This window comes from Galeopterus variegatus, unplaced genomic scaffold (genome assembly GCF_000696425.1).
Source record: "Galeopterus variegatus unplaced genomic scaffold, G_variegatus-3.0.2 Scaffold493, whole genome shotgun sequence".
Taxonomy (NCBI): Eukaryota; Metazoa; Chordata; class Mammalia; order Dermoptera; family Cynocephalidae; genus Galeopterus; species Galeopterus variegatus.
Genome location: NW_007726604.1, coordinates 494,042 through 506,696, shown reverse-complemented (window position 1 = coordinate 506,696; position 12,655 = coordinate 494,042). Strand labels below are relative to the sequence as shown.

At 45.5% G+C, this 12,655-nt stretch overlaps 1 protein-coding gene across 1 annotated transcript in view; it reads right to left on the bottom strand.

Annotated features, from left to right (window-relative positions):
* The window catches only part of GDI2 (GDP dissociation inhibitor 2), a 44,688-nt gene extending 44,319 nt beyond the window's left edge, over positions 1-369 (bottom strand). Inside the window, exon 1 of the mRNA XM_008569419.1 lies at positions 38-369. Within this exon, the coding sequence (XP_008567641.1) occupies positions 38-82 (45 nt within the window). The 5' untranslated portion in view covers positions 83-369. The remainder of the gene's footprint in view (positions 1-37) is intronic.
* Between the last annotated feature and the right edge of the window lie 12,286 nt (positions 370-12,655).

The following is a 12,655-nucleotide window of genomic DNA, read 5'->3' as shown; positions in this document are numbered from 1 at the left end:
GGGGGGACGACCCGGCGGGCGGCCGCTCGCAGCTCACCGTCAGGCCGGTGCCCAGCACGATCACGTCGTACTCCTCATTCATGGCGGGGCAGGGCGAGGACGCAGCACCCAAGAAAGGAGAAAGCGCAGGGGCTGTGCGGCCACCCTCAGGAGGCGGGAGGCGCTGGGGAAAGGGGAAGACCGGAGGAGAAGTAAAATGGAGCTGACGAGGAGGAGAGACCAACTACCACCTCAGACGGGAAGAGAAGAGCGGGGCGGGAAGGGCAGGCGGGGCGGGGAGGGAGTGGCGGTCAGCGAAAGAGCCTCCGCAGCCGGGGCGGGGCCGCAGGGGCGCCGCCAGGGCTGCCAGTCACGCGCTTCCCGCCCTCTCATTGGCTACGTCCAGGTCTTCTTCCTCTCCCGCCTCTCGCGAGAGGAGGGAGGGGCGGCACCATCTTGGCTTCCGGGTCCCCACCCGTCCTCTGCCACCGTGGTCGGGGTGGGTGCGAGCGGGTCGAGCTCGGAGGCTGCGGCTCGCCCTTCACATCCAGGACTCCCGCCGCCGCTTGGGCGGAAGCTCCTCGGTCCAAAGTCCCCGAGCCCGACCGTCGCCCTTGGACTTTTAGCCGGGCACGCGGTGTCCGGGGCGAGCGGCGCCACCTGGGCGAGGCACGCGGGCCGGGCCGCTCTCGGGGGTTGGAGCTTCGGTCCCTCCCGCAGACCTAGGGCTGCGCTGCAGCGCCGCGAAGAGTTGGGAAATTACGTTTGTCTTGTTTCCCGCCCTGTGTCATCCTTGCCTGGTGTGTTGTCTCCTGAGCGCCTTAGGAAATTTGGAAGGGGAAAAGAACAGCCCCTTGTTAAAAAGTAACCCTCAGCATAGATAGAAAGGAAGAACTTGGTTTGGAAGCAGATCTGTACTGAAGGCTGAAACCTAAACCAGCTGTAAGAATGACAGATGACGTATGTGAGAAGGTTTAGTCCACGAGCATAGAAGGAACTGTTCCCTGTTTGCCTCCCACCCGCCCCCCACACACGTTTTTCGAGGGTTCTCGTTGGGGTCTCCAGCTTTGGTGAGGAGACAGGTGTAAGCAGGGGCTGTGGAGGCCTTCTAGACAAGTGATTGTCCTAAAGGCTCTGACAGTTGGAAAACCGGTGCTTTCAGCTTGTCCTAGAACTGCATGCTCAGAAGGCAACAAAGATTTGGTATGAACTTCAAGATTTACTCAAATATAGCTGGATAAATGCTACTCCAAGTGGATCTTGGCAGGCAACTTCCCTCATATTTAAGTCATTCGGGTTGAGGAAAGAATGTAACGATTGTTGACAATGTTTCTTCACCCCATGAATAGTTTAAGAAAGTATGTTTTATTGGACAGTGGCCTTTTTGGGGGGAGGAGGGAGAAGAAAGCGCTTTAAATTTACATACAGCCTCGATTAGATTTGTATACATTCGTGACCAAATTAATTTTTATAAGACAAAAATCAAGTACAAAGATTACCAAACTACTAAACTGATGATAGGACACTGGGTCTAACTGACTTACGTTGGTGAAGCAAATGATGTCTTAAGGTCCTGCCGTTGCTCTATTTTCAAGTAATTGGGAGTCATGTTACTTATTTTTGAACCGAGATGAAATACCCATTTTTAAAAACTAGAAATAACAATAAAGAGCCATTTTCGGGTCGGCCCCGTGGCTCACTTGGGAGAATGCCGCGCTGGTAGCGCCGAGGCCGCGGGTTCGGATCCTACATAGGGATGGCTGGTGCGCTCACTGGCTGAGCGTGGTGCAGACAACACTGTGCGGAGGGTTGCGATCCCCTTACCAGTCAGAAAAAAATAAATAAATAAATAAAAGCCATTTTCACGTAAGGCCGTCGGTATCTGAATGTTGAAGAGGCTTTTAAGCAATATCAGCTGACTTACGTTAGCATGTCTTTTTTGTTTCTTTTTTTGGTGGCTGGCAGGTATGGGGATCCGAATCCTCGACCTTGGTGTTATAACACTGCACTCTAACCAACTAGGCTAACTGGCCAGCCCCAATATGTTACCATGTTTTAAGGGGAGGATATCTCATCAATATTCAGATAGTTACTGAGAAACTTAAAGGCATTGAGATAGAGGAACTGAAATTGAGGCTAATGCGAATCCCTTAACACTGAAGCTTATTTTTTTTGGCAGTACAGGTCCTATGGCCCTGAAGAAAAACAAAATAGAACAAAACGAAAAACCTGAACTAATCTTCAAACAGGCTGAGTCCATCCAAAATTCTGAAACTCTTCATGGATCTTCCACCCCCACCTATTCCATTTGCCAAAGAACTTTGTAGTCAACAAATACTGTGTTTATGGTGAGGCAGCTTGAAAACCACTAATTGGTTCAGTGGATCGCAGGTCGCAGATAGCAGTTCCTGCTAGAGTGAAACCTTAGGTTTAGAGGAAGTAGGTTGATTGGTGGAAAGGAGTGGAAACACCATCAACCTTGAAAATATTTCAAATCTTTACACAAAGCAGGAGTCAATGGGAGTCTTGCTTGTACTTGGGTACTTAGGAATAATTGCTCACTGCTCTGTTTCTACTAAGCCTACATTTGCTCTTTACAAAGGAAGAGATTGAGCCTAAGAAAAGAAAATTAGAGTGAACCTTTTTCCAGGCTATCTTTCTCCTGGGTCACTGCAACATTTTCTCAGCAGGTTTGCTCACCTCTCTTCTTAACCCCTCTTATCTGTTCTGTCCATTATCTTCTTAAAATGAGAATCAGATCATGTTTATGCTTCTGCTTATCTTTTGCATTTAAAATAAAATGTGAGGGCTGGCCAGTTAGTTCACTCGGTTAGAGTGTGGTGCTGACAACACCAAGGTTGAAGGGCTCAAGGGTTCGAAGGATTGGATCCCTGAACCAATTTGCTGCCAAAAAAAAGAATAAAATGCAAATCCCTTAAAATGGCCTAACGTGTGTTGTTTAAGCCAGCCTCAGCATATCTCTAACTTTATCTTATAGTGCTCCTTGATCATTAAACTGCAAACACACTAGTCTCAGTTCCTAGAATATGGTCAAGCTTGTAACCACCCAAGGGCCTTTACACTCTTGCTGGTTCTGTAGCTACCAACCATCACTTCCCCCCTGTAACTCTTCACACAGCTAGCTCTTTCCACTTCCTTATATTTCAGCTCGAAACGTCTTCCCTGACCACTCATCTACAGTCGGTTCCCTCAGGAATTATTCTCCATCAGAACCCTGCATATTTCTTTCACTGCTCTCATCAAATTCCTAATTATTTTCTTCCCTTGTTTTTTGCCTGCCAGTTAGGATGTAAACTCCATGAGGGCAGGGATATCATCTATCTTGTCCACAGTTATGCCCCTAACACCTAGAACAGTGCTGAGCACCTGGTAGATGAGGAGTAGATGTGGTAATTGACAAATAGGAGACCTGGAAGCTGAGCCCTAATCAAGGACTAAATGCGATGAAATGGGTACCAGTTCCTCTCGATATTTTGAGAAGTACAGCTTTTCTTCTATGAAAAGATTAAAATTAATATTTTAAAGGGTGTCTTAGAGATAGGGATCTTTAAAATACAAATCTGTTTAAAACCTAGATAGCTAATGCTGCACAGAAACATAAGAGGATATCTAGAAAAAATTTTTAATATAGTTCCAAAAATATATATTTCCTAGTTTTTAATAGATCATTTACCCACACTCATCTCTCCACAAACTGCTCATCCACTCCTTGTCTCCATCTCAGCAGGAACTGGTTCCACCCTCTGCCCAAACTAGAATTCTAGAGCTTATCCTTGATTCTGCCTTCTTTCTCTCCTTCCACATCTATTCTGGCTTTCTATATAACAAACTGGTGTGCTATATAACAAACCACCCCAAAATTTAGTGGCTTAAAACAACAATGTATTAAATCTCTTGTGGATGGGTGGATTAATGAGTCAGCTGGATGGGAATTGCTTGGGTCTGAGCTGCAGTTTTGGTTAGTGGCTGGGGCTGCAGTCATCTGAAGGCTGGGAGCTTGGCTAGGACTGTCAACCAAACAGTTACGTATATATGGCCTCTGCACATGGCTTGCACTTCTCCAAGTATTGTGGTTGTGTTCCAAGAGTACATGTTCCAAGAAACAAGACATGGAAGCTGCCCATCTCTTAAGGTCTGGGCCCAGAAACTGGCACAACATCACTTCTGCCATGTTCTATCCATCAGTGCAGTTACAGAGCACACCCAAATTCAGAAGGAGGAGCTATAGAACGGATCTCTCAATGGGAAAATTATCAATGAACATGTAGCCATCTTTAACCTGCCACAATACCCCATAAAACTTTGGCCATTCCACCTCATAAAAATCCTTCCAGTCCCTTCTGTTCAACCTCATTACCACTACCTTAGTATAGACCACCAAATTCTACCCAAGATCACTGCAACAGCTTTCTAATTGGACACCTAGCCTTCAGTTAAGTTATCTGTATTATAGCCCACATGATCTTTACAAAAATCAAAAGTGACCAAGCTGAATATGTCTTTAAAATCTTTCATGAGTCTCCATGGTGCTTGGGAAGAAGTGCAAATGCCTGGTCGTTTCCTAATATGAGCTTGAACGATCAGACTCTAAATTACCTATTCAGGGCCGAACCCGTGGTGCACTCAGGAGAGTGCGGCTCTGGGAGCACAGGAGAGCTCCCGCTGCAGGTTCGGATCCTATATAGGGATGACCGGTGCACTCACAGCGCTCACAGCGCTCACTGGCTGAGCGCAGTGCGGCCGGTCTCAAAAAGGACAAAAAATAAATAAAATAAATTATCTATTCAACCAAATCTCACCACAACCCTCCTCCACCCCTCATCATATTTTTTTGATTTAGCTGCTGTATTAGCATCCAGTCACAAAGATAGAACCCACTCTAGGTATTTTAAATAGAGGCAATGTAATGTAGGGAACTGATTTCAAAACTGTTGAAAAGGCTGGAGGGGCGAAAAGATAAGGCTACCCAGAGATTTGTAACTGCCTGAAACTCCAGCCTGGAGCAAGAGGGAAAATGGGGTTACCCAATGATTCTGGTGCTGCTGAGGTGGATGGAGCTCAGAGTCATCCACCACCATGACTGCCGTGGCCAGAGCCACTCTGCCACAGAAGCTACTCACATGACTGCTGCCACAGCTGCTGCTGGGACCCAGGAATCCACACTCACTAATGGAGATGCTACCAAAGCAGGGAGCACAGCTTCTCCCTGCCTCCTGCCTCCACTCTGCTACCAGTGCATTCCATTGCAGACCCTGGCCAGGAGCCAGGTGACGTGGGATCTGGGAACTGGGAGTCACCCCCTTCAGCCCCCGGCAATGCAGAGGAAAGCAGGATTGGAACTGAGAGCCACCACACAAAGGATGGGTACCTTCACACCAGACATTAGTGTGTTCCGTGAACTCGCCATGCCCTTTCCCTTGTGGACGTTCTTTTCTCTCAGGAACATTCTCCCTAACCTCTTACTTGGCCTTGCTCTCAGCTACTTGCTTGAAGTCTCAGTGCACATGTCACATTGTCCAGGGATCTTTCCTTAATTCCCCAATCTGGTTGAAATCCCTCTATTCTGGGTTCTTATAGTACTCTTTATTGCCCTTCTCTTTGCACACATCACCCTGGGGAGTAATTGTGTGTGTACCTCTCAAGGGGAGAAGTATATTTCTGTATTAGCCCATTTCTGTTGCTTATAACAAAATACCTATAACTGGGCAATCTATAAGAAAATTAAATTTATTGCTCACAGTTTCAGAGGCTGGGAAGTCCACAGTGCAGGGAACATATCTGGTGAGGGTCTTGGTGGTGGTGGCAGTGACCCACAGGTCTCACATGGCAGAAAATGGCGGAGGAGAGAGAGAGACTAACATCTTGTGCTCTTCTTTTAAAGCCCTCAGAATCACACCCTTGACCACCATTATTAATCCATTCACTACAGCATGGTCCTACAATCTAATCACCTTTTCAAGGCTCCACCTTTCAATTACCATAATAAGACTTCCACCCTCAACAGTTACAGTGGGAATTAAGTTTTGGGGGGACATTCAACCCAGGGTATATACATTATTTGTCTTTTTTTCCTTACGATCCAATTCAGAGTAGGCACTAAATAAGTATTTAATGCAGGGGTTCCTATAATTATGATGGCCTCTAAATGGTGTTGGAACCCTCAGAATTATATGCAAAATATAGTGCACATGTGCATTTATACAGAAGGAGGATCCATCATCCAAAGGAGTCAATTTCTCCTAAGTGATTAAGAAGCCATACCAATAGACAAAGGATGAGTTCACAAAATTCCTAAGACAGATGCAGAAAGTTTTCAGGAAGAAACTGAGTATCAAAGACCAATCCAGTAGTTTGCCACATGGATCACAAATCTTATTTTTTTTTTTTTTTCCTTTTTGTCTTTTTTCGTGGCCGGCAACGGATCGCAACCCTCAGTGTCACGCCCGCACCGGACCGGGACCGGCAACGGGATTGCAACCCTCGGCGTTGCCCCCGCACCTCGCTCAGCCAGTGAGCGGCCGGTCTGTATGTGGGATCCAAACCCTCAGCGGGAGTGCCGCCGCGCTTCCCAAGCGGCGCACTATAGCAGTGCGCCACTGGGCCGGCCCGGATCACAAATTTTATTGAATCCCTTTATATAGGGGAATGAAATCATCATTCAAACTGGTGATATAGGAGGGTACTTTGAAAAATTCATGGAAAATAGAATTAAAAGATAGTCTTTCCATGAACTTTTTGAAGACCCCTCATACAGTCATGTGCCATGTAACAATGTTTTAGTCAACAAAAGACTGCATATCTGACAGTGGTATACCATATAGCCTAGGTGTGTACTAGGCTATACAATCTTGTGTGAATAGGATCGCAACCCTCAGTGTCGCCCCCATACCGGACCGGGACCGGCAACGGGATTGCAACCCTCGGCGTTGCCCCCGCACCTCGCTCAGCCAGTGAGCGGCCGGTCTGTATGTGGGATCCAAACCCTCAGCGGGAGTGCCGCCGCGCTTCCCAAGCGGCGCACTATAGCAGTGCGCCACTGGGCCGGCCCGGATCACAAATTTTATTGAATCCCTTTATATAGGGGAATGAAATCATCATTCAAACTGGTGATATAGGAGGGTACTTTGAAAAATTCATGGAAAATAGAATTAAAAGATAGTCTTTCCATGAACTTTTTGAAGACCCCTCATACAGTCATGTGCCATGTAACAATGTTTTAGTCAACAAAAGACTGCATATCTGACAGTGGTATACCATATAGCCTAGGTGTGTACTAGGCTATACAATCTTGTGTGAATACACTCTGTGATATTCGTACGATGACAAAATCACCTAACAACGCTTTTCTCAGAATGTATCCCCATCGTTAAGCAACGCATGACTGTACATGGAAATAGAAAACAATATGCACAACAGAAATGGGGTGTTTTATATATAATGACTAGGAGTTGGTGGCATTGGGTGGGGCTCATGCATAGTGGCAGAACAGGTCAGCCAGGTGTACTGATTCCCAAAAGACTGATAAACAGTGCAGACATGTCCTAGATCCCTTTACCCTTTGAAAAGTTTCAGCTGACTCTCTAGCATCCAAGTGTAGAGAATTTGGGGGAAAATATCATGGAAAAGAATAATAACTGGTTATTTCATTTGATTTCTTTGTACCATCCTAAATACTAGAATGACCTTTACGCTATCCATGCCTGGAGTTTCATCAGTCATTTTAAAATCATTCACTCGTCAGGGCCGGCCCGGTGGCACACTGAATAAGTGCACCGCTTGGGAAGCGCGGCGGCGCTCCCGCCCGAGGGTTCAGATCCCACATACAGACCGGTTCCCGCTCACTGGCTGAGCGAGGCGCGGGAGCAACACCAAGGGTGGCAATCCCGTTGCCAGTCTCCAGTCCGGTATGGGGGCAACACTGAGGGTTGCGATCCGTTGCCGGACACGGAAAAAGACAAAAGACAAAAAAAAAAAAAAAAAAACAATCATTCACTCGAATATTTCTTATATTTTGCAGGGGAAGGGGAAGATGTCTGGCCAGTTCAGGGATCCAACTCCTTGACCTTGGTATTATAACACCATGCTCTAACCAACTGAGCTAACCGGCCAGCCCTTAAAGTGATTTTGATTACAAGAAACAAAAACCACATCAGGCTACCTTAAGTATAAAAGAGAATTTATCAGGATAAAGGGGCAAAAATATAGTCAGGTCTCTGGAAAGAAGTAGAATAAGGAATTAGAAAACTCTAAGCTCTCTGTACAATGTCTTAATTATTTTCTCTCTCTGTGGTTGACTTTGTCTGCTTCTCTTGAGTGTGGAGAGTAAGTGACAGCTGGTAGCACCATTCAGCTTAGTTTACATCTTTGTTCAAATGCTCAAACCTAAAGCAAAGTCTCTCAAACTCACCCAACTGACATTTTAGGCTAGATCTTTCTTTGGTGTGGGGGCTGTCCTGTGCATTGCAGGGTCTTTAGTAGCAGCTCTGGCCTCTACCCACCAATGCCTGTAGCACTCACCCCACCCCCCTGAGTTGTAACAATCAGAATGTCTCCAGACATTGCCAATGTCCCCAGTGGGCAAAAATCATCTCAGTTGAGAACCACTGGACTAGACTATCTAGGTTTTCATAATTCAGTATCGAATTTCCGGAGGAGGGAATCTGATTGATCCAACTTGGGCCCTGTATCCAGCTTGATCTAGGGTCACGTGGCAGAAATGTGACTGTCAAGAATCCACACCTGTGGGAGGGATGTCCAGTTCCCAGGAAAGAGGAATGGAGAGAGATCCTAGTCCATGTCAATTACATTTACTTAATCCTAGACATGAGGTTTTCTAGCCTGACATACCCTGACTCCTAGGTAGCTTAGGGGAAATTTTCTCAGAGATATATTTAGGCTATCTATATATCTGTAAAAAAATTTAACCCAAAATATTCCACTATAAGGGCTTTAAAGTAAGAATATCTGATTTTAAAATTTATTTATTTAACTTTTTTTTTTTTTAATTTAACTCACTTATTATGTCTCCTCTGTGCCGGACGCTGGGCCGGGCCTTAGTGCGCTGGGGAGATTAGGCTCTGTCTCACAGAGGTTACGTTTCAGTTCCAGATGATTTAAAGGTTGGAATAGTACATTATATATACTATATATCCAGTGGTATATCCCACTTTGGATTAGCATTTTTTACATTTTCAGAGCCATTTTACCTTCGACACATAATTATTATTTCTTATTTAAAAGTTTCAAAATCAGGGCTGGCCCGGTGGTGCACTGCTACAGTGCGCCGCTTGGGAGCGCAGCGGTGCTCCCGCCGAGGGATCGGATCCCACATACAGACCGGCCGCTCACTGGCTGAGCGAGGTGCGGGCGCAACACCGAGGGTTGCGATCCCGTTGCCGGTCCCGGTCCGGTACGGGCGCGACACTGAGGGTTGCGATCCGTTGCTGATCACAAAAAAAGACAAAAAGGGGAAAAAAAAAAGTTTCAAAATCAATCCATTTCTTTATACCACTATAGTGTTATTTGCTTGTCAGAAATGAATGTGAGTCCTGGTGTTCTTATCAGCAGTTCATGAACAGATGCCTCTGTTTTACTGGAATGGTCACAGTTTTGGCTACCGAATCTCACTTGCCGACAGTCCTGGGGGAAAAAACCCAGGGCTACTCTGATTCCTACTAGAAATAAATAACAAAGTATTAAAAAGGACATTTTGTCTTTTCCCAGATAACAGAGAAATAAGTTATTGCACTAGCCGTCAAATAAAGATTCACTCTGCAGTGAAAGTTATCTAGAATGACCCTGTTAGGTTAGAAATAAGCAAGGTTTACAGAAACTAATGAATGAGGGTGTGGCCATTTCAGACCTGCTCAGTCTACATTGTGATCTCCCAGTGTATTCTGTGAGATGCTAAAGCCCCAAGATGCTTTTAAAGGAAAGAGTTCCAAAGTCATATAAGTTTGAAAAATACTGCTTATCATATCCTCCTTTGGGAAGATCACAATGCAAAATTAACATGTTAAGTGCTCTGAGAAATGTTCACTGCCATAGCCATTTTGGAAAGAGATCTGATAGTATTTAATAAATTTAATATGTGTAAATCCTATGTCCCAGCATTCTATTTCTAGGTATATATCCAAAAGAAATTTTCCGGTCAATGAGAAGATGTGCTAAAATGTTCATCAAATTGTAATATGTGGTAGCAAAGTGTTGGAGGTGACCTATTTGTCCCTCCTAAGAGAATGATGTACAGTGACACTCTGTGCAGGCACCAAAAGAATTAAGCTACAATGTCGCAATGTGGAGAAAGCTGAAAAACAGCTGGGACTGCGACAAGTGAGGGGCAAAATGAGATTTATCCTACAATACCATTATTGTGAAATTTAAAAAGGCATACATGTCATACATTGTTCAAAATATACTCGTGTTTAACTACATGAGTAAGGTTGAATTGTAAAGGCATTCATTAAAGAAGAGTGTGGGTGTGTATGGGTGAGAGAAGAGGGCAGGAAAGCAGTAACAACATCAAAGACCAAACTCGAGATGACATTTCTCAGATTGAACACATGCCTTTATCTTGATTCTCTCCCACAAGTCTGCTAAAATGGCATTAAAGGAATAAAAAAAAAAAAAAAAGATATTAACCCAAGGGATCAAAGAGAATAGAAAGGAGGTTCTGCAGCTGAAAGAAGGTGATGGAATCTTGAAAGATAGAAAGCAGATGGTCAAATATAACTAACTTAGCAGACCAGAGAAAGCCGAAGCTTCAGGGCATGCCTGCCACAGTTACGGCATGAAGAAGCAAACTCGTTCCAGCTGCAGGACCCCAGAAAAGACGGGGGTTAGCAGAATGGGTCCCTCTAGGGGCCAGGGTGAGCTGGGGTCAGAATGGGAGTGCTGACTGAGGTTTGTACAAAGAGCAGTCAGGATCCTGGAGGCCCTCCTGCTGCTGCCCCCGCCCCCCCCACCACCACCACCACAAGGCAGGCATTGACTGTGGACAGGTCGAGCCAGAAAGACCCTGGATCCCAGCACTCCAGGTGCAGACAGAAAAAACATGTCACATCAAACACAAGCGGGGACTGAATGGCACCGGCCACATGTGAAAGTAGAAATGGGGCTCCAAAACAGCCTCCCTGGCTCCTCTGCTTTTCTATGGCATCTCAGGTGATCACCTAAAAGAAGACACCTCCTCCCTTCCGTGGAAATGAAACAACTTCCAGACAGCAACTGAGGGCGGCCTGTGTTAATTTCAAAGTGTTTCCAAGCCTGTTGCAAAAATCTGTGCCCCTAAACTGTAGACATTTCTTGCACTCAGATTAGCTTGTCATTGGGTTTTTTGTCACAAGACTGACCCTTGCTATTGCCAGTTCACCTCTCCAACAGCAATCTTCAAACGACTTAGAACCACTGGACTCTAGAATGAAACTGGAAAGGACTTGAGAGATCCCACCAAAGCTCCCCATTTTATGCATTAGGAAGTCTATGGCTAAGAAAGTTTAAAGAATTTTTACTGTTAACTGGCATCTCTTGGTTAATTGAATTAAATTCTTCTTCTGGTGGAATCCTGTCATCTTTGTACATTTATGTCAAGTCTTGCTTTCTGCTTTGAAGATTGTAATTCAGGCCCAGAGCATTTCTTCAGCTTTCAGCCCTGTGACTTCAGAGGAAGGATCCACACTGAAAAGTTGTCACTGTGTATCTTGGTCTTGAGGGAGACTGAGCTGACAAGTTTGGCCCAACTGGCTTGTGTGCTTTACTTATTATCTGATTGATCAGCACAGCAAGAGGCTAAAATACAAGCTAAATGTATGCACTGACTTCTGTACACTTGGTTCTTAAGGCTTTTTTTTTGGACAGAATTTCTTTTATTATTTTCACCAACAGGATTTTTCACATAAGCATTGGAGCAGCAGTAACTGGCTAAAGGATAAGAAGAGAGGTCAATGGGCTGCCCCGTTGGCCCTGGATTGTTAAAGCAAATCCCATTCTCTCTCTTCATCCTTCTTACACTTTCTCTTGTTCTCCCGCTTCCCTATTTTTCGGGCCTTCTTTCGCCTCCTTTCTGTTAAGCCTGTCCTCCCATGGGCCTCGCCACCTCTACCACCTTTGACACTTTCCAATTTGCAGGCATGAGCAGGAATGTTTGGAAACGAGACATAATTAAGAGTCTCTGCCCATCTGGTACTTGCCATGAGCTCCCGTACCTTCCATTTGATACGACTCTACCATCCCAGCTCTATCAGAGGGTGGGGTTCTCGGGTCTCTATTTCTCCAGGGACTTTGCTCACCCCAGTGCCAAAAAATCCTCAGTGTGTAGGGCAAAGTGTCCTGAGAAGTGGTTCTGAGGGGCTTGCCTGGCTGTGTAGTGGTCAGGCCTCCATCAACTCAGTATCTGAGGGCCTCCCGGAGGAATCTGCTCTGAGGTTGGTATCTTGGTCAGCCAGCTTTATTTGCAGGTTGAGGTCACTTGGTGTTTGTTCTTCTGTGGGAAGCACCTGGCTGTCCCATGTTGCACAAGAACCTTCCCCTCCCTTTATGTAATTCTTGAAACCACCCTGATTAGCTCTGTGACCTAGCCTGGCTGGCAGGAGAGAAAGTCTCTGACTTAGACTCCAACATTTCTACAGTGTTAGAAAACTTACATGGTAGAGTTCAG